We start from the raw sequence: 27,713 nt of genomic DNA, 5'->3' as shown, positions 1-27,713 counted from the left end.
TTGCCTGTGTTTGTCCTTCTTTGGCATATCATGCAGGCAAATACTGATTAAAGTTATGTTCAAAGTGACCTCCAGTGGTCATGTGAGTATGGTGAAAATAGTGTCCATGACAGTGAAGGTTGCATTGTAAAAAGAATGTATTTTAGTCCTGGTCATGATCTATTTCTGAACAGAAACTGTTTTGATTTACAACCATAGCCATGTGACCTTAAGCTCAAGGCCAACCAGGAAATTACAAAGTTTTAGCATAACATGTTGCATTTACATGAAATTATGACAACCTGTACAACGGAGGCTATGAAAGTGATGGTGACATAGTAAAAAGAAGGTATCTTTGCTCAAACATCATTCTTTTTCAGTTATACTGAAATGATACTTTGTCTAACCACCATCAGGAAGTGAAGTTAGGAAAGGGATTTGGTAAAGTGCTGTTGGGTTACTCTTGAAACATAGCAGTGCTGTTGTGAACTAAATACTAGCAAGACATAGAAAGTGCAGAATCACAAGGGAGCACATCCTGAAACAAATTTTGAGACATCTTTCTGAGACATTAATACTAGGTAGGTACTAGGTAGGTTGTTGTTTGTTTGTTTGTTTTTTGTTGATTTTTTTTTTAGAAAAAGAAGCTGTCACAAGTCCAAAAATTTTTGACATCAGCTGCCGTGGATGATGACGTTGATGGTGGTAGAAGCTGTGGAAAGCTACACCATCACTGGGGTTCTGTTCTGAGGAAATAAACCCATTAAACCCAGTAAGTCTGATCCATATAAGCCAATTAACGGTGAACACATGAGCAGTTTACAAAATTATGATGAAGTGATGATAACACATCAATAAAGCTGCTGTTTTATTATGACGTTAGTTTGTCTCCTTACATTTATGTAATTAGTTGATGACGTCAGTGTTTCCACCTGGAGAACAGCTGGTAAACGAGTTGTGTTTACTAATTAACTTGTTGTGTACAACAGCAGATCTCAAATTTAAGTCTTCCTGAACTAAATCATTTTATTGAAGGGGAAGCATTTTTTTGTTTTGTTTTGTTTTTTTTTAACCGTCATTCATCAACAATAACAATGATTCATAAGCTTTCAGATTCTCTTTATAAGCCTGATTGTTATTGATTGTGTGGTGATTGTCAGATAGATTTGGGTCAAAATTTGTTCGAGGCAGCTTCTATGTGTATGTGTTTATGTATATTATATAGAAATAAAACACTTTTAAGATAATTTATTTATATTTTTGTCCATATGTTATATTGATGCAACTGTTTGTCTCTTTACCAGAGAATCCAATAATTCGGGACCTGACTGCATCAAAATGAAAAAAAGGAAAAATCTAGATAACATCTCCAGAAGAAAGGAGCAGACAGCAGACACAAACACAAACACTGCTTCTGAACAGCTTTCATCTGATTCATCATTTCTCTGGTCTGTTCTATTTTCTTTCTCCCCTAAACAGGATGAATGCTGCTCTAATATTCGTCACTGTGCTGGATAGTAGATTTATATTTCATTACGAAAGAACACTTTTTGAAAGTACTTAAGTGTCCCCTCTTGTTGAAGCCGACTAACTAAAATGACTAAAGTAATCACACTTTTTAAAAATGTAAACAAACCTGTCCAGTTACAGAGCAATAGCTTTGCTGTCAAAATTCTCAAAAATATTAGAAAAATTATTTGTTGCCAGGCTGGACAAATTTGTTGATAGACATAATATTTTGAGTAGCAGTGGTTTTAGGGCTAATCATTCAACACCAATGGCACTAATAGAATTTATAGAGGAAATATTCACTGCAAAAGATAAGAGAAATTGCTTTATTGCCATTTTTATTGAGCTCAAAAAAGCATTTGACACCATAAATCATAACATTTTTTTTAAAACTATTAAATACCGTATCAGAGGAGTGGCACTGCATTGGATTACAACCTATTTACAAAACATGTATGTTCAAATAAATAATATAAAATTGGATGCACGTAACATGTCATGTGGAGTACCTCAAGGGTCAGTCCTCAGTCCTAAACTGTTTGTCTTTTTATATTAATGACATTATCTAAACTGTTAAAATGTACACTATTTGCAGATGACACAACTTTTTTCATACAGGTAACAAGAGGTGGCTCGAAAAGAACTGGAAGAAATTAAACACTAGTTTAATGTAAATAAATTATCCCTAAATCTAGTTAAAACACATTTCATGGTATTTAGTAATAGAGATACAAATTTAGAAATTACATTGGATATGGAAGGTAGTAGTATTGGCAGAGTAAGAGAAGTTAAGTTTTTGGGTGTTGTTATTGATGAAAATATTTAATGGAAATATTAATGGCATAAAAACAAAAATGGCAAAAAATTTACTATGTTACATAAAGGACTAATTTAACAATAATACTCTATATCTATTATATAATTCTTTGATTGTTCCATATCTGACTTACTGCATTTAAATATGGGGAACAACATAAAACATACATTAATCCAGTTTTAATTTTACATAAAAAAAAACAATAAGAATCATTAGTTGAAGCATATATAGAGATCCATCCAGTCCATTATTTAATAAGTTATAACTATTGAAATTAGGTGGTCTAGTTGACTACAGCATTTTGAAGCTTATTTGTATAAAGCTCACAGTGAATGATCGCCAAACAATGTACAAAAATTATTAGAAAAAATTAGAAAGTCATTATAATTTCAAAGGATATGAAATATTTAAAACACCAAGATTTAAAAATAAAGTGTTGGAGCTAGAAATCAGCAGCATGTTGGCCTGCAGTTGTTTTGAGTACATTTTTATTGGTTATTGGTTAAATTATTTGTAAGACAGGGGCAGATTATATTATATTATATTATATTATATTATATTATATTATATTATATTATATTATATTATATTTCATTCAGGTGTTTGAAAATTTTTGTTGTATTGATTGTTTTGTTTTCTTAAGTTCTTGTTAAGAATTAAATAAACATTTGGAATGCATAAATAAATAAATAAATAACTCACTGCATAGTTTTGTGGTATTAAGGAGTGTCATGGCTGATATTCACATTTGAGGGAGTGCAAAGATTTGTGATGTGTCTGAGTCAAAATGCCAGGGCTGATTTTTTTTTTTGCCCCAGTCCAATCCCAGATGCAACTGGAAGCCTTTCAACAAAAAAATCAAACATTGATTTTAGATCTGAAATAAACTTTTGATCTTTTATGAACATTAGAATCTAAACTTTAAGCAATAGTTGAAAACTAATACCTTTGTCTTGTTTTATTATTATTTCTTTTTTAAGAGTAGGTGATTATCTTATTTTTTTAAGTCTTTGTAAGATCTAATCAGGCTTGAAAAGTTAAAGAAATTTCAGATGTTAATATTTTGGTCCAAATGTTGTAAGTTGTGTACATCTATATTTAGCCTGCAACAAAAAATTACATGTTATCTTGAAGCTGGCTCTTTGATATAAATAGTTAAAAAAAAAACATGGTAGTTTTGACATTAAGTGATATAATGCACCAATATTTCTGTTGTGCTGCAAATTACATTCTGATTTATTTCATTAAAAAATGCTGGACTGCATAGTCAAAATAGTATTTGACCAACAAGTGCATGCTGTTCCAAGCCCAGGAACAACTACGTAATTACTACAATTATATGTGTATTGAGAAAATTATGTGATTACCTCCAAGACTGTTTCTGTACCGCAGTTATTCTGACATAGCTGACAGTGATTTTGGGATTAGTGCAGTGAGCCAAGCTGCTGAAACTTTTGAGTGAAAGAAAGCTGTGGGTAAAGAATATGAATATGTTGGAGTACTATTTATATTAAAGACAATATGATTTTCTTGACTCATCAACTGAATCAGTAGTAGCATGGAGCTTTACTTTATAGGGGGGATGTGGAGTAAAAAGGAAGTTCCTGAGCGCATGTGCTTCTTTTTTTAAACATCAGTTTGTTGGGGATTGCTGAGAAACTGGAAAAACTGTAGGAAATGAAGTAAAGTGTATATATTCAAAATAGTCAAAACAAAAGTTTATGGAATGCACTGTGTATGAGATCCATACAGATTGTTTTATAGTTTGTTTTACATGCTGGGCATTTATGTTATCTGAGAAGTTGATGGCTCTATCGACTTGCCCCCAATTACCCACAAAAGCACTGGTGAGGTAATGTACAGCTGTTGGATTAAAAAGTCTGACACATTCAAAGAAACGATGCAGCAATGGATAGATCTGAAGCCTTTTAGGACGCTGTTCGGATCAGCTAGAGTTTTCTGCACCAGTCTGGAAATACCCTCTTGTTTTGGACCATGATTTTATGTACAGTTGTAGTAATTAAGCTTAGAAAAGCTGCATAGCTGTTTTTTGTTTATTTGTTTGTTTATACATACACACACAAACACACACACACACACACATATATATATATATATATATATATATATATATATATATATATATATATATATATATATATATATATTCTTATTCTCAATTGTTCTGTTAGCTGTATTAGTTTCTTTTGTGTGTGTGTGTGTGTGTGTGTGTGTGTGTGTGTGTGTGTGTGTGTGTGGGTGTGGGTGTGTGTGTGTGTGTGTGTGTGTATGTGTGTGTGTTTGCTTGTTAATACTCTTTTCAAGATAACAACTATAACAATAATGAATTTTTTTTAATGAAAATTAATTTCTCCCTCCACAGAGACCGCAGACCTCCACTAAGCCAGGGTCACAGAGAAACACACCAAAAGACCCAACAGCCCACCCACCTAGATTTCTAACATTCTGTATCTCCATGGACATTATCTGTTGAGTTAGAAGCTATAATAGCAAAATTATCTACATCTCTCAAAAGTGAAAAAATTCCTGGATCCAGACAGTGATCCAGATCACCCCCAAAATATAATCACTTGTTCCTTATTCTTTTATTCCTGAAAAAATAATCAAAAATTTCCATTGATAACTTTTTGAATACCGATGAGGGGAAAGGAGTTAATGGAGCTCTTCTTACTACAATAGGACCAAGTTAGGAGCTGCCGAAGTTCAAGATGAGCATCGGAATGAGGAAGAAAGGAGATTTAACTGACTTTGAACGTGACATTCTTGTTGGTGGCAGTTAGGCTGGTCTGAATATTTCAGAAACTGCTGATCGACTGGGATTTTCACACACAAGCATCTCTAAGTTTTACAAAGAATGGTCTGAAAAAGAGAAAATATCCAGTGAGCCGCAGATGTCTGGATCAAAATGTCTAGGAGAATGGGCAGACAGTTTGGAGATGATAGAAAGACAACAGTGGCTCAAAAAATTACTAGTTCCAACAAATGTATGTAGAATACCATCTCTGAACGTACAGCATCCAACCTTGAAGCAATGGGCTACAGCAGCAAGAGACCACACTGGACATCACTCCTGTCAGCTAAGAACAGGAAATTGAGGCTACAATTCACACAGACTCACCAATATTAGACAATAGAAGATGGAGATGCAAGGATTAGTGGCTCTACTCTGAGCCCCTCCCAGATGACCAAGCTTCTCACCCAATCTCTAAGGAAAAGCCCAGCCAACCTGCAGTGGAAACTCATTCCGGCCACTTGTATTCACAATCTCATTCTTTTGGTCACTACCCACAGCTTGTGACCGTAGGTGAAGGTAGGAATGTAGTAAATCGAGTCAACCAATAAATTAAGAGCTTTGTCCTTTGGCTCAGCTCCTTCCCCACAACAGACCAATGCAGATTCCATATCACTGCAGATGCTGCACCAATCTGCTTTTCGATTATGTGCTTCATCCTTCCCTCACTCATGAACAAGACTTCAAGATACTTGAACTCCTCCACTTGGGGTAGGACCCCATTACCAACCTGGAGAGGACACTCCACCTTTTACTGGATGAAGATAATGGTCTCAGATTTGGAGATGCTGATTCTTATCTCTACTGCTTTACACTCGGTTGCAATTCACTCCAACGAGAGCTGGAGATCACGGCCTGATGAAGGCAACAGAATCACATCATCAGCAAAAAGCAGAGATGCAATCCTGAGGCCGCCAAACCAGATCTCCTCAATACCCCGGCTGCACCTAGAAATTCGGTTCATAAAAGCTGTAAAATGAATCAGTGAAAAAGAGTCCAACCCTCACTAGAGACAAATCAGACTTACTGCCAGCAATGTGAACCAAGCTCTGGCACTGGTCATACAGGGACCAGATACTTTGTACAAGTATGTCCAGTTCGCCATAGTCCCAGAGTGGAGGAATCCCCAAGGGACACAGTTGAACACCTTCTCCAAATCCACAAAACACATGTAGACTGGTTGGGTTAGCTTCCATGCTCCTCCTCAATCAGAAGTTTGACTATCCAACAGACCCTCCCCTCTAGGACCCATGAATAGACATTATCAGGGAGGCTGAGGAGTGTGAACCTCCTGTAGTTGGAGCTCACCCTATGATCCCCCATTTCGTAGAGTGGGACCACCACCCCCATTCTGCCAATCCAGAGACACTGTTCCCGATGTCCAAGCAATGCTGCAGAGGTGTGCCAACCAAGTCAGCCCAACAGCATTCAGAGCCTAAAGATGCACTACTTAACTTTTGCCATTTCCTCAGTGACAAGGCCCCTATTGATGGCTAATTCGGCATCCATCTTGTCCTACCTTGACCGTGAGCTCTCTCCAGGCAGTAAAAGATGCCATCTTTTGTTGACTGTTGTTTTATCTCTTACACTGTCTCTGGCTCTCTTTTGTTCTCTCGTCTTCTATCGTTTCTTTGCTGAATCAACCACGGTGCACATTCAAAACAGCTGATTTCTATACATCTGCTTGCTAGCATGTGACATGGTCCACCCCTGTGGCCCTGCCACGAAGGAGCTTTTTAACCACTTCAGTGACCTCAGCCCCGGGAGACAGGAGAACCTACCCTTGGGTCCTGCTGTTCCTCATTGGAAGAAATGTCGGAGATTGAGGTGGTCTTCGAAGTATTCCTTCCATCAGCCCACAACATCACAAGTTGAAGTAAGCCCCTCTTCCCCACTGTACACAGTGTTAATGGAGCACTGCGTCCCCATCCTGAGCCTCCAGGTGGTGAATCAGATAAAGGGTGGGTACTCTGAATAGCGTTTTGGTGTGTAGGCACAAACAACAGTCAAGACCTGTCCCCCCACCCAAGGGCAGAGGGGGGCTACCCTCTCTTCCACCGGGATAAACCCCAATGTACAGGCACCAAGTTGGGGGGCAATAAGTACCCCCACACCTGCTTGGCGCCTCACACCGGGAGCAAATCCAGAATGAAAGAGGGTCCAACCCTTCTCGAGGAAACTAGTTCCAGAACCTTAGCTGTGCATTGAAGTGCACCAACTCAGGCTCCTTCCCCAGTATTATCATACCACAGATATTACTAATTTGTTCTTAACTTAAGATGCAACAAATCTGATTAAATCTGTTTCATATGTGGACAAAACAAAGTTGTTGATCCTGACTAGCAGTAGCCTGTCTCAACAGCTCCATTAGTGTTATATCCTCACTGCAGATGCACAGTTGAGTAACTGACAAACCATCATTCACCTGGCTATGTTTTGTCTGCTTTGGCTTTGTTCCGCCGTGTTTGGGCTGTAGCATTCTGCACACATAAAGGGAATATATTAGTTTATGGTCATATTGCCCTGGCACATATATTTTTAATGAGTGTTCAAAGTGTTGGCAATTCACACTGGGGACCAAATTATGATTGTTTTTTTCTTTGTCTTCATCTAAAACAATTTAAACCACCAAAAGCTGTAATAAATTCAAACACTAGACAATACACTATAGTGAATTTCACACAGCATCTCATTTGCATTGGATACACTGTAAAATCTATTTGGCTATATTTAAAAATATATATGCAAACTGCATGCCACAAAATTTTTTGTTCTTTTCAGTCATTGAGTTCAATTAATTAAAATGATTTTAGTTCGTTGAACTTTTATGAACTTGATCAATTTGATTATGCTGTAAGTACATGAGGTTTGTGGAAGAAACTTGATGTGGTAAATTTCACATAAATTTGAAGAGATGCTTCACAAAACAGTTTTATTTTCAACATACATAATGATTTCAAGTTCACCTAACTTAAAGTAATTGGTGGACTCAAAATTGTTCTTGTTCTGTGGTAGGAACTTGGTGTGAGAAGGTTTCTGCTAAAACTAATGTCAGACCAGACGGCTTTGTGACAGTGCAGCAGCTGCCTGGATAATTGGTTTTAAACACAGGGATGTCCAGTAACTGGAAAGCAGAACATCTTGTCTATAAAATGAAACTATGGTGAAAGTTGGATTATTGCTGATAGTAGGTTTATATGGAGACCAGACCATGTTTTCATGTCTGTTTAGATGATAATTAGTTTCTTCACAACAAGAGAATCATTCAGTTTTAGACTGTCGTAAAAGTGTATTGTCACAAAGCTTAAGGACAAGGTTCATTAACTCAGAAACTGAGGTGTTAGACATACTGCATATACATGTAGATGCTTCACTCTGGAGTTAACTTGGGCCGCTAAAGGCACAGCAGCTACTTGGAAATATAATATTCATTACTGCTGTCTTTCATACACCAGACAAAACATGTCTTCTTCTTTTTGCAACAGCTGAATACAACTTGTATTATGAATAAATGAATGCAGCATAAAAGCATCATTTATCAGCTTAAAGGATCAATAAGCAGAAATTCATCATTTTTAGAGCATGAAGTCACACCGTCTGTCTGTGTCAAGCTCCAGCCCCGTGTCTACCAGCCGGTCCAGCTGCACATTTATGTACATTCATGTGAATTGCCGCCTCCTCTCTCTTCTCAGAGCCCTCGGCCCTTCTTCCCTATAAAAGACTACCGTTAGCAAGCAATGATAGCTCATATTTTCAAAGCAAAATGGCAGAAAATGCCAAAATGTTCACATACAGATGACAAGGATCAGACATTACCTCTAAAAAAACACTATGGTCATTGGCAAAGAAGTTATCGAATAAAGAAAGGAACAGAACCTGGATTAACGTTGGCGTATTTTCAAAGTGGAGGGCACTGCAAGACTTTAAGAAGCAATAATTTGGCACAGAGCTAGTTCTTCTCCTGAGCAGTAAATAACAACAAAAACGTTATAAGTTACTTCAACATGTTTCACAAAATGGTGATATTGTTTCGGTCAGTGTGTTTGCTGATTTCGCTTTTTGACCCTTTAACATTAAATGTTATGTTTCTATTCAAACAAAAAAGAGCATTCAGTGAACAAACAGCAAATACCAAACAATGTATAAGAATGTTAATCTTCTGGTTCTTTTACTGGTATCACGTGCACACAGTGATTACTTTCAGAGCTGCGTCAGCCTGCCCCTCAGACAGACATATGCTAAACACTGGCTGGCTTGTACACTCCCCCTGGAGGATCCAAAAGCAAGGTTAAGACTGAATTCTGATGACCTAATTATTTTTATTTGCCAGTATCAAATTGTAACTACTGGTCATGCCACTCCATTGACACTCGACCAGCGAAAAAAATGCAACTTACACACTAAAGGAGAAATGTGGGAAGCTATCAGGCACAGCAGCTACTTGGAAAAAACCTAAAAAAGCCTCCCTTGTACTTGTGGTATCTTTTCTTTCTCACTAATAAAAAAAAAAATCCCCACTCCTTTATCTTTCTCACCCAAATTTCCCTCAAGAGCACAACACATTTATGTTGAGGAGAATTCTTATTTCTCCACCTCAAGTTCTGTGCAAGAAAAAAGGTGCACCCTGCCCACCCCATTCCACTGTTTATAGTTTACTCCCTTTCCCCTCTGACATGTCTTATCCTCCATCATCTGTTTGTCTGTCTTTACTTGTGTGCATGTGTGTTGGTGTGTTTGTTCAGGCTGGATTGCCGGTGGTACAAAATTAGTGGGTGAAGCTAAAACGGATTAAGGAGCCAGAAACCAGGGAGTTCCCTAATATGAGGGTTGACCTAGCTCCTTGCTGCTTCTGGCCATCAACTGAGGCCAATTATTTGAAGGGGCCACATCTTTCCTGGTCTGTCCAAGCTTGGCCTTATAGAAACAGCAGACTGGTAACCAAGAGAGCTCTGCCCCCTCCCCGTCCTCTAAAGCCAGAGACTTGTGTTTCACAGAGAGAGCTTGTTACCAACTTTTTCACTGATTCCATATTCTCATGTGAAATAATTAGACAATACATTAAATAAAGCTGTATTTAAAAAACACCTTCACACACTTCCAGGAAAGCTAGGATTCTATGTAGACCTATAATATAAAAAACACTGCAATGGTCTGCATATCACTTGAACTAGTTGAATATATATATATAAATGTTGTAAAACAAAGTATTAATTTCCTTATTTTTATGTATGGATGCTCATTTTTAGTGGGCTCCCCATGACACACACAAACATACACACACAAAAAACTGAGTCTGTTATTTGTTACATATAGAGCAGTTCACTACTCTGTGAAAGACAGCATGAGGAAATACTGTAGTTCAACAATCAGGTTTCTATACAGGAAATGTATGAAAATACATTTGAGAGATTTTATTATCTACATTATCTATAAAAGCAACCTGACCAATACCTTGTCATAATTCCCAGATTTCCCTTTATGGTCTCCAGGGAGTGCACCCCAGACATGCATGCAGATTTTGAAATTGGAAGTTTTGCTTCTGCAAGGACGAGGGCTCTACCATTACTCCTCAGAACATGGAAAATGCACTTTTAGTGCAAGTTGACCCTAAAAAAAACAGGCACCCTTGAAACAGTTGCAACAGCTGCAGGATTTTTGGATTTGTTCACCACAAATTTGTTTGTTGGCCCTAAATGACTGTTGTATGGACAAGGCCCCCCTACAGCTCTGACTGTGAAAAGTGAAATTATATCAAAACTCAAACTTGAGTCCTACAAGTTTTAGTTGTTTCCCAGCTTCAATACACCCGATTCAAATCAAATGGTCTGTCAAGTTGCCTTTCTGAACTAGCTCACAGGCATCACTTTATGTATTGTTGCAGCTCACCTTCATGTTGTCCGCCCCCCCGAAGCACTCGCGGTGTAGAGGATGGGAGTTGCCATTCTGAGTAAAACCATTCAAACTATTAGAAGACAGAAATACCTTCCAGCAATTCAAAATTTGTTAGACATGTGTTATGTCAAAGTCCAAAGTCAATAATCAATACAGATTTGTGTGGCAGAGCTCTGTTTTATAATCTTTCCTATCACTTTACATGATCATGACCCGGCTTCTACATCAGCAACCACTGGACAATATACATCTCTGTAAAAAAAATAAATAAAAAACAAGTTAAAAGGAGCTTGTGTGCTCACTTAAAACAACACAGATGAGACATACAATAGAGGGCAGTGCCAATGTGGTTTGTATTGGAAAAATTAAAACCACTTGAATTTACTGGTATTGCTTCCAGACTTAGCTTAACTTGAAGGTTGGCTGCATGGGTTAGTGTTGTACAGTTTAACACAACAGATGCAGGTGTGGGTCATACAGACAGTACACATACAGATACTATAGACAAATAAATGTAACTGTTTTCAGATCATCTTTATGTGCTGTAACCTCTTCAGTTTATGTAGAGAAATCATCATTGACAGGACAAAGATATGAAAATTTCATTAATATTTTTAAGCTCACTCATTTAACCACATTATTTGATGCCTAGCACAAAACATAAAACATTCTGTGATCCTGTAGTGTCATCTATAATAAAACAAAACAAGGATATAACACAGTCAGCCTGCAGTGATTTACACAAAAAGATGCCAGGGGAATGGGAGTGTTTTTTTTATATATATATATATGCATTCCCTACCTACCGAAATCATCAAACATTAATCACATTTGTGATTGAGGTAAATGTCATGTGCAGCAGACTTAAGGGTTTATGGTCATGTGAAACACAAACAGAGACAAAAAGTATTAAAAGCAGCTTTAAACTGTTTATTTAGGCAGTGCAGTAACTTCCTCAAGTCTCCATCTATCTTCATGTTGTATGCAAGGCCTCAATACATTTCTGAACAAAGACAAATACAGGTGGGATAAAAAAAAAAATAGGATATTGCGCAAAACTTAATTATTTCAGTAATTCAACTTAAAAGGGGAAACTAATATTTTATATTGACTCATTGCATGCAAAGTGAGACATTTTAAGCATTTATTTATCATTTACATGATTATGGCTTACAGCTTATGAAAACCCAAAAATCAAAATCTCAGAAAATTAGATTATATGAAAACAGTAAAGAAAATAATTTTGAATACAAAAATGTGACCATCTGAAGAGTAAAGTCATGCATATGAACTCGGTACTTGGTTTGAGCCCTTTTTGCATGAATTAGTACTTCAGTGCGGCTTGTCATGGATGTTATCAGCCTGTGGCTCTGCTGGGCTGCAATGGAAGACCGGGATGCTTCAACTCTTCTGCATTGCTCAGCCTCATGTGTCTCATTTTTCTCTTGGCAATGCTCCATAGATTTTGTATGAGGTCCAGGTCAAGAGAGTTTGCTGGCCAATCAAGCACCGTAATCCTTTGGTCATTGAACCAGGGTTCGGTTCTTTTGGCAGTGTGGGCAGCTGCCAAGTCCTACTTGAAAATAAAGTCAGCATCTCCAAAAAGCTTTATTGTTGAAGGAAGCATGAAGTGCTCTAAAATCTCCTGGTAGATGGCTGCACTGACTCTGGACTTAATAAAGCCCAGTGGACCAACACCAGCACATGACATGGCTCCCTAAATCAGCACTGACTGTGGAAACTTCACACTGCATTTTTAGTGTCTTGGATTGTGTGCCTCATCATTCTTCTTCCAGACTCTGGATTTCCTAATGAGATGAATAATTTGCTCAACAGAAAAGAGCACTGTGGACCACTGCTCAGCAGACTGGCTCATTTTTTTCTTTAGCCCAGGTAAGATGCTTCTGACATTGTGTTTTGTTCAGGAGCAGCTTGACTAGAGGAATACAACTTTTGAAGTCCATGTCCAGGATCTGTCTGCGTGTGAGGGCTAAAGCACTAACTCCAGCCTTAGTCCACTCCTCGTTAGGCTCCCCCACATTTTCGAATGGCCTTTTTCTGATGATGCTCTCCAGAGTGTAATTTGTAATTGTTAACAATGTAAAAGAAACAGTGGGTTTTGCTTCAACAACCAGCAGACATCTGTATAGTCTTTTTTCTTGTGTTCTGTGTAAGAAAAACACATTGCTGAACATTTTATGTTTGGCTGCTTCACAACTGGAACTGCACCCTGCTGAAAGATTAGACAAAAGTTGTTTTTTTTTTGTAAAAATGTGCATTAAGATTGAGGAAAAAAACAAAAACACTTAACACCAAAACATTAACTTAGGCATGGTGGAGGGACCATGGTGATTTGGGATTGCTTTGCTGCTTCAGGGTCTGGATGCCTTGCAATTACTGAGGGAACAAGTAACTCAAAATTGAAAAGAAATTCTACTAAATGCTGATGCATGACTTGAAAAGGGCTGTTCAGTCAAGACGTGCCATAGATATAGATGAGCTGAAAGAGTTTTGTAGAAAGTAATAGCTCCACATCTCTCTCAACATGCCAGTCTCAGAAGTCAGGCCACAGGAAATACCTTAGAGGCTGTTGCTGCTAAATGAGTTTTGCAACAGAAAACGTGAATTAAGGAGATATTATGCATTATGTTAATCAGGAACCAGAACTTGTTTGTGAACTAAAATTTGCATCACAGGTTAACTTTCTCTCTACTGGTTTAAACAAAAAGAAAAGCTGTTTGTGGCACAGAGCTTCTGATTTAACAGTAACAGCTGAAAACGAGGAGCTTCTATCTGACTCATCCCTTACCAAATTGTAAATCAAGTAAATCCCCTTCCAACTCAGTCTGACCTCTTTCTTCATTTCGCTTCACTCTAAAGAGCCATAAACAAGAACAGGTGGCCTGGTGGAGGACGGAGTGAAGTAGTATCCACCAGTACTGGACATGATACTGAAGATTAATCAGTGACAGAGGCAAAAGTGACGAACATCAACATTTTATTTAGTCTTGTAGAAAATATGCTGGAAAAATAAAACCATAAAAAATGTTCACAGATTTTATTTCACAGAAATAGATGCAGATTGTGGGCACGTGATAATTGTCTGACAGAACAGAATAGGAAAGCAGGAAAACTAGAAATGCTGAATCAAACTGTCAGACTGAAGATAAAGCATTACATGGAAAGTGCAATTTTGTCAATGAACTTGGCCATTTTGATGTCCCGTTTCGATAGTCCTCCGCAGTCGTGTGTGGTCAGTGTAATCTGGATCTGTGAGGATATAAACATGTAGACTCAGTCACGCTTCAATCAACAAAAGTATCATTGTTGTGTTTATGTTACAAAGCAAATTGCTGTACTTTTGGTCTACCTTTGTAGTACAATTAGATGTACTAACTGGTCTCCAAAGGGCACTGAAATGACAATAAATCCCAGTACAAGCTACTGCACGTCACAGGGTAGGTTTGAATGTGTTCAGGGACCAAGGTGCCCCTGTGTTTGTATGCATTACAAAATGTGTATTTAGATTTTCCTACATCCTCAGCCAGCTGTTCCTCAATACTATCCATTCAACCTTGTTGAACCTTTTGCACCAGCAGTGGAAATGACAACTTTCTGCATCATTTTTTTCCTCTTTTACATGTCAAGTTCAAATTTCTGAGTAATCACACCATAGTTGTTGGACACCAGATGAGAAAAAGTGCTGCCAAGATGTACTGAGAACACGTTTTGAGAACCCCAAAACCAGGGTTGGAAAAAAAAAATCAAATCACTCTTTTCTCGCAGTCCTGGGACATTTTTCTCTGCTCTTGTAGTATATACAGAATAAAATGCTGTTTTATTGCAAAGCAAGCAGTAATATTAAAGGATTCATCTTTAATTTGATCATTTTTCTTGTGTTTGTGCGTGTATGTGTGGATGAAGCACTGTTTACTCTGTGGGGTTTCTCATTTAAAATTAAATGAACAACTTTGAAGCACCTGTTAAGTTAAAAGTTAGTGTGGAGCCCTGAGCAGGAAAGTGGCCACAAGCTCAGTGGTTGGCTTGCTTGTTATGTTTTCACTTTTATGTAATCTGGAAAAAACCCACCATTTTTCTTCCTGATTCGTATTGACGCCAGCAAAAGAAAAACAAAAATTCTGTGATGTATCTCCAGCATTGACTGGAAAAAAACTGGATCAAAACCCTAATTATACATGTAACCATGTTAATGGTGATCATTTATCACATTGCAGTAAACTGAGATTGCATGATTTTACATGACATAATTCCCTTCTATGTCTGAAAGAAGGCTGCCAGCTGAAACCTTTCCTGAGAAACTTTTCCACACACTGGTAGAAGCATAACTTGACTTTATTGTTTTTTTGGTGGTGCTAACGGTAATTTGTCTATTACTGACTGCATCACTGGAGGAAGCCGAGCTGGGCCTCCATGTGGTTTGCCAGCTAGTGAGTACAAGTTTTGGTTTTGGTCTCTGTGTGACATGTCTATGATGGCAAGACACACACACACTGTACTCAGCTGTTGTTGCCACATAATATTGCCAGCACAACTTCCTCTAAAACCACAATCATATTTCACAAAATACTTTTTCTTTAAACCTGCAATACACACAGATAGAAAAATATTGTCCTGAACGCTGAGTACAAGTAGTTGTTTTTTTGTTTTTTGGCTCCACACACTGTCTCAACCAATGAGGATACACCCTGCACAGAAGTCCTCACCAAGAAGAAACACATGTAAACATGTCATTATAATGACAGCCAAGAAAACAGAACATGATTGAATTTTAGAGAATATGAGCAGGAGCTTACAATACAGCATCTATTTTGTTAGAGCTGAACTTTAGTTCATGTAGGATTTATGTGTAAGTGGCTAGTGGAAAGTGCTGTGGGGGCTCAGAGACCTGCAGCACAGTTACACAGCCACTTTAATAAAGAGTGGATTAGGCAGAGCATTCCTTTCAGATCGCCCTGGTCCACCACACAGTAACTCAGTGGCTACAGACTAATGCTGAGAGATTTTCACGGGCTCGCTTTGTCATATCGACCACTTCTTTACTCTCGAGGCAGAGAGAGTAAACGAGTGTGTGTGTGTGTGGGTGCTCATGAGATATTTGCAAAAGTTTTCACAATAAAAATCACAGGATTATAGTGTGAAGCTGTTGGGTCCGTCCCACCCCCCACCCTTACTAACAGAGTGTGTCTCCGGCTTTGAGTGGTGAACCGGCGATGATTGTTTGACATTAAAAATCTTGACTTTATCCAGGATTTATTGATTTATGTGTGTTTGTAATCTACTACAAACCAACCATAGGATTGTAAATATGGTGGTAACTAAAACAACCAGCTGAGATGACATGAGGCAATCTGACTCCACAAACTGACATTTCTGTAGTTGATACTTAATAAATAAAAGCACAGCAAATAAGTAGTCAGATATTATTACAATATGTGATTATAGCTTTCATTTAAAGAAAACTGTTACCTTATTATACACATTAAACCACTCAGGGTGATGGTTCATCTTCTCTGCCTGAAGAGCCACCCGTGACATGAAACCAAATGCCTGCAGGGGAAGAAAACATAGAGGAAAATCATTTTTAAAAATTATATTTTTATACAACTTTTTTTTTTTAAATATCTATAGAAGTAAGAGAAATATAAAATATTAGGAAAATCAATGACATTTTAATTTATTGCAGGACTGCTTTAGACTGACTGAATTAGTTTACATAAAAAGTTTTTTTCCCTTTTTTCCCACCAAAAAAAAGAAAAAACATTCCTCTCATATTTATTTATTTATTTATTTATTTGTTAACCATTAATAAGCTGTTCATAGATATTTGACAACAACTCACAGCATGCTGTAATTTAGCTGTTTTAGCTGTAAGGCTGGAAATAACCAGTTAAAGTACAGCTGACATTATTCATCTATAAAAATTACAATACATCATTTTCATTTTTGCACCACTATCAACTTATGAGTTAATCTAACTTTTACAGGTGAACTTAATTTGACTTTCCCTAAACTATTAAATGCACAAGTACAACTGTGCATTTAACTCTCACCCAAGCACTGAATCAGAAAATTAGAAAACATTGACAGTGAGTGTGTGTGTGTGTGTGTGTGAGAGAGAGAGAGAATAAATATTTAGCTAAATGACTGAAACACATATGAATCCTCCTTAAATTAGTCTTGCAGAATTATAATTATACCATAAGAAATGCTACAGTTCCCAACAATGTGTGTGTTTGGAGTCAAAGTTGACAGAAGACTCTCGATATTTTTCACATTTTAGAAGCTGATTTCCCAGAGTTTCCTTATGAAGAAAAAACGTCAAGAACATATAATCAGAAATATACACCGGATAAAAGCAATGCTGCCATCCGAGGAACGAGGGATGTGCACACACACCCCCACAGACAAACACACACACACGGCCGAACATATGCACTCTTCATATTTCAGGGTAGGCATGTAGTTCTCTTCAATCTCAGGCCATCCAGGGAGTGATTACGGTAATTCTAATTATCTACAAAGAGGAGAGTGAAATCCTCATCATGCTTGCTGTGAGGGGAAAAAAGAAAGAAAAAATAAATCAGGTAGACCTATTTCAGAGCAATTTCCCACTGCAATCTCAATTAAGCCCCTAAATGCTTCCTCTCTGCCTAATTAAATCAACTGAAATGCCATTGTTTACAGGCCATGGCTGCGGCCCCATCCACCACCTGACATGACGAAAGAGAATTACTTTCACAAAGGAAATTTGCGTTTAGTCTTGTTAGTGCAGAATAACCCGTTTTTGAGACGGCCTGTTCCCATGTAGTGCTATGCGTGTAACACGATCAGCAGCTTGATCAAATTGGTTATCAAGGAAACAGTCTCCTGATCAATTTAAGTAATTGACATATTCCTGCAACTTGACCCCAGAGGCACCAATTTGGAGAGCAAGGCTGTCTGCTTTATCTCAGTTTTCATTGGCTCTAACGGAGATGGTAAAGCAGCCTGTCATGTCAGGTGTTGTCCAAACATGTCTCCTCTCCCAGGGCTGAAGCTCAGGCTAATCTGCTGCTGGGGAACACTGAGTGACAGGTAAAAAGGGTTCAGTGTTAACACTTTAGGGCTCCTGCATATTGTCCCATTTCAAAACACCCTGCTCTTTCCGAAACTGGCCTTCCATCCTGAACCTATTATGAAAACACTATTCATCCCTTAGTGTCTCCAGACACTCCTGCCAGACTGGATTTAGGTATATGAATATGCAGTGAATCGTTTATTATTTTTTAATTTATCTACCAAATCGTTTTCCAAGACACTCATTGGCGGCGAACAAAAGCTTGTTCCTTCCTCTAAACTTGTTAATGCCAAATCATGATTTCTGGATCATCCTGATTGGGACTTTGCAGAGGCACAAGTGCCTAGTACATAGTCAAATTTAGGTATAAGTCTGCAGTGTCAGCCAACTCCATACCAGAGAACGAGAATAGCTACTTCACAACATTAAGAAGATTAATCTGGTGCTTTTAGAACTGTGAGTAAATGAAAGACACTATGTCTGTCCTTGCATATAAACACTCGGATAACGGCTGATGTCCTAGGACAGTGTTTTTTCAACATGGCCAGCGCACACATTCATAGGACATTCTGTAACTGTTTAGCTGGCTAATGCATGCTCGGTGTACATCTCTGCACGTTTTCACAGGTTTTCAAACGGAGCAACTTATGGTCTAGACTAATAACTTGTCAATTCAATTTAGTTTTTCTTCCAAAAGCATCTCATGACAAAGTTTGCCATTAATCAGGAACAAATGTCATGTTACTATCAGTAACTATCAAAATAAGGGAGTATTGTATTACCATGTAGAATCAGTTGAATTAACAGTGCATTAACCCGAAATGGAGCTCAGATTTATTTTCCAAAACTTCCAAGTGCTGAGTAATACGACAGCTGCTCTCCCACTTTTATTATTAAAAGTGTTGCACTTTATTGAAGAAAAAAAAAAATACATACATGTCCCTAATCAGACCTCACTGATGTGCAAACAAACTACAAAGCAAAATGTAATTTGGAGGAAAAGGGAACATGAAACATAAGAAGACAGCTGAGCAACACAAACCCAGAGAAAAGATGTAATGTCTCAGGAGAGAAAAAGCAAGAAAAGACACAATCTCTCACTACAAATGAACTGAGGTTCAATATCCAAAAGATAAAATAAAACCCCTGGAAAAAAAAAAACTGTAAAACCATGCCCCACATTAGCCTTCTCTAACAGGTCCTGGTCCCTTGGGGGCAGTAAGCATAGTAGCAGGACACAATGCAGGCAAAGTGGCAGTGCTACGCCTGTCTGTCACCCACTGGTTCATCACAACGCCCTCCACTTGGGCCAAAAAGAAAATAAAACCACCCCTCCAGTCCCAGCCAACATGTCAACAGAGGTCAAGGGCTCTCCTTCTCAAAGTGCTTTGTTTACTCCATTTGTATTGTGCTGGCCACACTTCTCAAAGCCAATAGGTCAGCCAGCCAGTCGGCTAGCAACCCTTTCAGTCAGCCAACCGCTGTCTCCAACTGGCCCAACAAGCTGAAGCTGTCAGAGTCAGATAATTTGACATGACATTACACAGGCCCCCCAATCTCAAATAATCAGAAACACCCGACAGCACAGCCGCACTATGCCCCTTCCCCCGCCAACACACTGGCTTTTGAGAAGCCATTTTGGTGCTATTACAGCATGATTGTCATACAACACTAGATGAGACAATTTGACGTTGGAGCAGCGTGGAGTTCTTGCTCTCATTGAGGCTGTGGGCAGAAATGCAGGACTCGGTTTCAAACACATGTCTGTTATTTACAGATCGTCTTTCCACCACCACACAGTCCAAGGGCTTAGAAGCGCCTGCTGTGCCTTGCCAGGACTAAGTGCATGCAGATTGTGCCTACTCTGACTAGCCTCTGACAGACACATTCATGCTGTAGGCATGTACAAATACACACATGCAAACGTTGTCACTATACGCACATATGAAGACACAAACGGCTTTCCTCCATTACACACCACGACTACCCGATGATTGCCATGCGAGCCCCATCATCAACCGCATCGGTGTTAGCCTCCTGGAAAACCTTTGCTGCTCTGCAGTGAAAAGGGAGAACAATGATTTGAATGGTGGTGGTTGTGATGATGATGATGACCACACCTCTTCAACCAGCTTCCAGCTGGCTGGGCAAGGCTGTCCGCTAACTGACATGTAATTTAAAGCAACATATCAAATAATGATGAAGCAAGAATTCCAACATTTAAGCTCTTTCATTTAGTAGACAAAATGTTGCCAGGCATGTGGATCTTTACTGATATTCACTTTTTTGAATTAACATTAACAATTAATTATTAACAATTAACATTCTTACAGCTAAAAAAACACAAAGAAGAGCCTCACGCTGGAGCTCCAGTAAAAATGATGTATGGTGTGTCACAACGAGAACACATATTTAGTGCTAATATGTGTAAAAACTCTGACTCCTATTTATGTTACAAGTGTCATGTAATGTTTAGGCATGGCGTTAAGGTCAACTTATGTAAAACTCTCATTAAATGCAGGGTTACCAGCAAGGGCTTAAAGAGACATTGAACTTGTCAAAAGACAGCAGACGTCAGGGCCATCTTAGCTTACCCACGGTCTGATAGCTAGATTATCTAACCACCTTCAACTTGGGTGCCACACCTCACGGCTTCCCTCCAGCCATTTTCACAGAATGAGATGAATGTAGGGTGCTTGTTCCCAAGGAAAGTTGTATTCTGGAGACAGAGCTGGGAACTGAACACCACTGAGCTGTTGACTGGCCTCTAACTCCGGGAAAGGGATATGATCGGAATGCTTGCGGAAGGTTAGTATGTATACAAATGTGAACATATTAGGGTGAAGATTAGTTGGCAGTTTCTGCAAACTATCAAATGCCAATAGAAATCTCTCTCTTTTTTTTTTTTTTTTATATAAACTGAATATTTTCTCTCTCTTTCTTCCGGATTTTCCTTTTCATCAAATTTGAATATCAAACACACTAAAACTATAATACAAAAATAAAATGATCAAAAAGAAGTGGACATAAAGGGTACCAATGAAGTGGTCACTGTCAGCAAAATAAGTCATTAATCTTTCCTTCATGTGTGTCCATATACGAGTGAGTGTGTGAAGCAGGAGGGGATGGCTCAGGGTTTGGTTTACCCAGGGGCTCCGTTTTAGTTGTAGGACAACTTATTCAACACAAGCAGGCAAAGACCCCTAACAAGAGGCACAGGCTTGAAGGAGATTTGGAGGAGGAGAGAGAGGCTCTGGCTGAGTATAAAATGGGGATGCAGAAGAGAAACACAGCACTTCTCTCCAGAAGCACTCTCTGCTGCTTGCAATGTGGCTATTGTCAGTGGTGAATCAAAACTTTGACATGTCTCACTGTTTGTATTTTCCTTATTTTATTTTTTTGTCCATATAAGTTCAAATGTTTACATTCGTGTTAACTGTCTTATATTACCGAAAAAAATCCTAATCATAGCTTTATGTTTATGTTTTTCCAGTGCTTTACAGCATCAGATTGTAAATCTGTCTATCAATTCTCTATACTTGCTGTCTCCAGTTAGGTGTTGTTTGGGTGGCAAAGTACTCCCTGGACAGGTCACATCCCAAAGATAACAAAGAAACAACCATACTTGTTCACACACTTATCATTAGCCTCATAGCATAATTGCCTGTCATATTTCGGCCAAGTTGTGACATCTACCTAATTTTATACTCCTAACACTGCTGATTCACCATGCACCATCATTTCTGAAAACCTTAAAATATGACTTAGGCAATCATGCTATAAGGCTAACGTTATGTTAATTTAGAATCACAAGCATGCATTTTCTTTGGGCCATGGGAGGAAGATGGAGTACACACATGTGCAGGAGGAACATGCAAACTCCACACAAATTCAAGCTGAGGGCCTTCTTGCTGTGGGAAAACAGGGCTGACCACTACATGCCATCCCAGCCACTATGTGAAGTGTATGTGCAAATTTCGAAGTCTAATGCCACCACTTCAGAGGTGAAAATAAAGAAATGAGAAGAAGTAACGTGAATGAAACAACATAATTTAACTAGAAATAGGGAATGGCTGATGTAAATATTTGCAAAGGAGGTAAAAAAAAATAAATAACTGTACTTCTTAATGCTGCATTGCACACAATCAAATGATGACTTTAAAGTATTCTTACAACCTATACAAATGTCCTTTATGAATATTTTCACCCAAAACATCTAAATGAGGCAGCTAGATTCTAGATTTTAATGTGGACATTGGAAAAACATATATGCCAGTGGGATATATAATATATATATATATATACACTACCGTTCAAAAGTTTGGGGTCACTTCCCTATTGAATCCCATGGCAATACACAGACACACACACACACACACATATATATATATATATATATATATATATATATATATATATATATATATATATATATATATACACACACACACACACATAGGTTGGGAAAGTTTATTCCTACAAAGGGGGGCATGGTAGAAAAAGTTTGAGAACCACTGATCTAAGCTAATTTATTTATTTGTTATGCTGCCGTAGGCGTAGATTGCTGAGGGCCGTCTCATGAACTGAGCACTTCTTTTTCATCTTTCTGCTCCTTTTCTTCCATGTATAAACTCATGACAGTATTGGCATTATCAGTGTATTTCTCTCAGCAGGTCTTTCTGGCTAAAAGTTGCAGTTTCTGTTGGTTTCTCTTTCCTGTCCTCGCAACCCCAACCGGTTGAGGCAGAGGCTGCCCTCCTTGAGTCAGGTTCTGCCGGAGGTTTTTCGTTCCTTTTATAAAGGGAATTTTTTCCTTTCCTGTCAAAGTCAAGATTCGATCTGTTGGTTTTCCTTAACTAGGGTATTGTTTTTTACAAATTGGCTTGTATCTTACGAATCAAAATGATCACATATAACTTAAAATACAAATCCAAAATAATTTGTTTGTTGTTGAGACTTTTACCTGCTAAAAGTTGTCTTTTTCATTAAAGAAATGGCTTGTTCACTTTGTAAGCTGGGCTGGAAAATGATAACCAGCCATTTTTCCATCCTAAAATTCAGCTTTTAAATGATCGATACACAATTGGGTATTTCTGGCAAAAAATGGCTTTGTTGTCAACCTTAGCTAACATAACACAGCAGCTGAGCATGCACAGCTCACCTCTCCTCTACAAGCCGCCTCTTAAGGCTACTCGTTTCACTCGCGCAGCATGATTATTTCAGCTCAATCCACCAAAATGTATAGCAGATGGTCATCTGTAAACATACACAGCATAAAGCTTTGTGCGTAAACATCACTAACTAAAACTTAAAAACACGTGCAATTTAAACCAGAATTTACAGTATTAAAGACAAGTGCGCGCACAAATGTTTCCACATATGATTGCAGGGATTCTTACTGAGTAAAATGACTCCAGAAAGAGGATTTCACCCCTCAAACCTGATTAAACCCTCTGGACTCGACAAGGAAAAATCACTAACAGCAACTTCTCAGACTACGGCCACTAACAACACACTGTGTACCCACATACCGCCGATAAATTACTAACCAGGTTATGACAATATCGTAACACTTTCCACTTGCTGTAAACAAAGAAAAATAAACTCAAAAAAGCAAGTGCAGTTGTCATGTTCCTTTGGAGATCATTCACAGCTCAAATTGACACTATGTTTGTACACAGCTCTACCGCCCCCTAGAGACCACAAGAAGAAGTGTTTCCACGCACAGATGGGGGATTTGTTATTCCCATTAAAACTCTTGGGGATCTGATTTTCTCAAGTCCATCACTTGGAGATAAGTGGCAAATGGAAATCTGCCAGCATGTTGCTCCTCATCTCCATTCCCCTCTGGTAAAAGCCCTTTAAGCATGGCCATGAAAAACGAGCTAGAGTTAGTGAAAATACATCAGAGAACTGGGGTGGTATTTTGACGAGAGAATAAAGGAAAGTAAAAAAAAAAAAGAAAGAAATAGCAGCATTACTAGGAGAGCACACAGAGTTGCCAACATGTAAAACTGGAATAACACGAGCTCATTTCCCAAAAACATGGAGAACAGAATGGGAATGAGAGACAGACTAAAACAAGCAAGAAAAGAGGTGACAAGAAAGGCAACAAGGAAAAGGAAAAAAGGAAAGCAAAGCCATTCTACCAGAGGGAATGATGGGGTTGTTAGTGGTTTGTGAACCAGATGAGACATTTTAACCAATTTGATTGTTTGTGAAAGAAATCATTCTGATCAAAACCCCAATTGTTGCCAACTGGCCGCCTGGTGTTTCTCTGCATAATGAAGCCTGACGTGTCGGGATAAGAGGAGAGGCTTTAGAGTCGGGAGGTGCAGATGGGGGAGGTCAGCGCTCACCCTCTGACTTCAAACACGGGGAAGTGTAAAAACAGAATGCTTTAGCGGCTAAAACAACTAACGACTGGATTATAGGAAGTCCGCTAAGTGGCCTTGAGACTCTGCAGTTTACTTCTTTCAAAACTTACTTGAAGTAAAGCAGCAAACTGCGTTCAAGTGATGTGCAGACAAGTACTGAAAACAGTTTAACTCAAGAAAGGTGGCATAACCCCTTCAGCTGCCTTGTAGGACACAGTAACTACTGAATGGTCTTCAAGACACATGTCAATAGTAATTTCCTTAATTGCTCTTGAAACCCTTCCTGTAAAAAAGTGTGATGAACCACCTTAAACTATGTTTAATGAAATATGAGGAAGATTGCTGGCAGTGCTGCTTGCAGCAGAGATGATGTAGATCCTAATGCAAAACTCTTCTAACAACAAAAAATGCTCTATAAATTTAGTATATATTTGTGGCAATACATATTTCTGATAAAACAGTTTAATATCGAGGTTTGCTCACTAGATTTTTGGAGGTTTTTTATGCTGAGGAAGGCTGAGGGACAGAGTTAAAAGCACTGGAAAAAATACAGAAAGTTAATGTTTTGTTTAGAGTATTACCACAGAAATACTCTGGTTAAACCTTTTTATTATTATCACCGGCATAATTTCTCATGCAGTTCTGCATTTAATGCATGTGAAAAATATTGTATTAAGACTTCATTCACAAGTTTCCATTATAATTTCTTTTCCTCGATCTGCATAAGAAAGAATATAAACCAATCAAAAGTATACTTTGAGTAGAATTTTTTGTTATATACTGTCCACATTCTGTAATATTTCTCATATTTTTAAAAAAGTGTCAGATTTAACAGTGTTGTTATGTTGTGGTTAGCACACCATGAATAGTTTTTGTTCAAACTTGCTGTTGTTTTTTTTTTTATGTTCTCTTTGTCCGTGTGGCTTTTGACAGCTGCTCTAGTTTCCGCCATGTAAAGTAATGATTTTACACTAGCTGCTGATCTGAAATGTGCATAGTTGTCTTCATCTCTGCATTTGCCCTGTGATGGACTGGTGATATGTCCAAGCCGTTCTCGCCCAGACACTGCAAGCATGTGCTTTAGCAACCCTAAATGCATTAAGTGGGTGCAGAAGATGGATGGACATCTATGATTAAAATATTTCTTTCACATATATTATGTGGCATGCAGCTGCAACTTGCCTTTTCTTAGTTAACTGCAAAATTGTTTTCTCATATTTGAGATTATTTGTTAAATACACTGCCTGGCCCAAAAAAAAAAGTCACCACGTGGATTTAACTAAGCAAATGGGTAGGAGTCTTATCTTTCAGCTGGCAACAAGTTATTTAGCCCCAATTGATGTAATGAGTAGCTTCTCATTTCTTAAACAACCATGTTGAAAGAGCTGAGGATCCAGCTGATTTTTTCTGTAACAAAAATGTAAAAATAATGTCACCATTGAAGTCTGACTGTTTGGAATAATGTGTGTCCTTTGTATCTTGAACAGGTAATAGAAAAGTTTTGTAGAACTGTCCCCCTTATTCAGCCATTCACACAAGCACACATTTGGACAATTGGGGGTTCATGCTCCCAACCCTGAAATAAATTATTGAGCTGCCATCACCTGCTTATATAAGGAACATCAATTATACTATCCAAGTATATAATCTTTGAGAAAAGTGATCAAAAGAACAAAACAAAACAAAATTTCAATACTTCATGGGTCCAGCATTGGCTCCAAATGAGTCAAAAGTAACACAAATACACACACACACACACCTGATTAAAGGTTTTAAAGTGAAGTTCCTTGAAAATGGCATCACGGTCCTCCACCTCCACCCACCCTGTGGCTCTCAGCTCCATCACTAGCTGGTCTCGGTCTGCAGGGGAGAGCCAGTGGGAGTCTGAAGACTGGAGACAACAAGTAACCCCATTTAATGAAAATCACAACATTACTTTAACAAGCAAATTAAAAGTGTGATTCTTGGAGTCTGTTTTTAAGATACCACCTTAAAAATTAAAAAAGACATTTTGCTTTTTCAGTCTTCTGCAAATGTGTAACCACAACTTCCAGGTTGTACCTAAAATATTAAACTACTGCAATTACCCTGCTGCAGTTTGTGCTTTGTCCAGAAGGGGTCAGTATTGCACCAGAATTGAGAAACATTCCAACGACGCTTAAACAAGCAATGGCTTAGCTATTATTTCTGTTACTATCCAGCTGCCATGGCAACTCTGCTTATGTCATTCCTTGGCACAAATCCGTGGTAATTTAATTTACGTTAATTTCATTTTAAAAAATGAATAAATAATGCATAAAATACTCAAGGTGACCTGTAACCTCTTGCAAATTCGGACAAAATATTAAACAGAAGCCAAGTGCGTCTTGATATACACCAAGTAGTGGCAAAGAAGTGAAGAAATATCTTATGAATTTAGATTATTTTCTACGTACATTTACAAGTAAACAAACTTTTAAGATTTCTTTTTTCCATTTCTATGACATAGGGCTTTTTTCGCGTAGCTCAACGCGCGGTAACGCCAACGTTTTGCTCTCTCCATTTACAAGTTTACATCCTGGTTTGTCTCGTGGGAAAACATCGCCATGAGATTACAACTCTTATGTAGAGCATTTATTTAAGATGCTTATAAATACTAATTCTAAGAGTCTGACCGTTAGCGCAGCACTCACCATGTTGGACACGCTACTCCTGGAGAACGAAGGTCCGATCAGGCTGCTCAGCCGGGACCAACGGCTGCAGGGCCATGAGCTGCCCGTCCTGAGGCTAAACATTAACCCAAACATAACCGGCGTTTCCTCGACTGGCCTTCTTTCCAATTCGTTCGGGTCTTATGTCGCCTACCATAAATGTGTACGTAGACGCCGCATTGGTCCCTACTTCGTACGTCGACGGGGCCGCCATATTGGTCCTGGCAAATTATCAATAGCCAACATGAACGGAGGATAAACGATTGAATCTTCTGCAATTTGGGGCTGAATGAAACGTAACACTCAACGACCTTTGGTCGTTTTATGTTAGCTTTCATAGTTTGTTCCATAGTGACAAGGGTTTTCAAAATACTGTGTTAAAGCAACATTCGGTGCAGTTTTTATTTAACTGTATCATAATAAAATAGATCTACTTATGGATGCATTAATGTGCAACTAATTTGGCTTTATAAAATAGGTATGTCTTTTAAACCAGATTATTACAATATAAATATCTATTGTGTTAAACTGGGAAAAAATCAACCAAATGTACTCCTGG

The 27,713-nt window shown here is 38.3% G+C and overlaps 1 protein-coding gene across 2 annotated transcripts; it reads right to left on the bottom strand.

Moving 5' to 3' along the window:
• Nucleotides 1–13,990: 13,990 nt before the first annotated feature.
• LOC121654937 (pterin-4-alpha-carbinolamine dehydratase 2-like) lies at nt 13,991–27,444 on the bottom strand. Of its 2 annotated transcripts, XM_042009312.1 has the most exons (4): nt 27,137–27,444; nt 26,224–26,355; nt 16,497–16,577; nt 13,991–14,279 (listed from the first exon to the last, which is right to left on the bottom strand). In XM_042009312.1, the coding sequence occupies exons 1-4, from the start codon at nt 27,248–27,250 to the stop codon at nt 14,184–14,186; spliced, it is 423 nt and encodes a 140-aa protein (XP_041865246.1). In that variant the 5' UTR covers nt 27,251–27,444; the 3' UTR covers nt 13,991–14,183. The 2 variants fall into 2 exon arrangements, with proteins under 2 accessions (XP_041865246.1, XP_041865247.1); XM_042009313.1 differs by lacking the exons at nt 26,224–26,355; nt 27,137–27,444 and adding an exon at nt 20,066–20,089.
• Nucleotides 27,445–27,713: the final 269 nt, after the last annotated feature.

Source organism: Melanotaenia boesemani, chromosome 15, assembly GCF_017639745.1.
Source record: "Melanotaenia boesemani isolate fMelBoe1 chromosome 15, fMelBoe1.pri, whole genome shotgun sequence".
Lineage (NCBI taxonomy): Eukaryota > Metazoa > Chordata > Actinopteri > Atheriniformes > Melanotaeniidae > Melanotaenia > Melanotaenia boesemani.
Note: the sequence above shows the minus strand (reverse complement) of the source record. Positions and strands in the feature narration are given on the sequence as shown.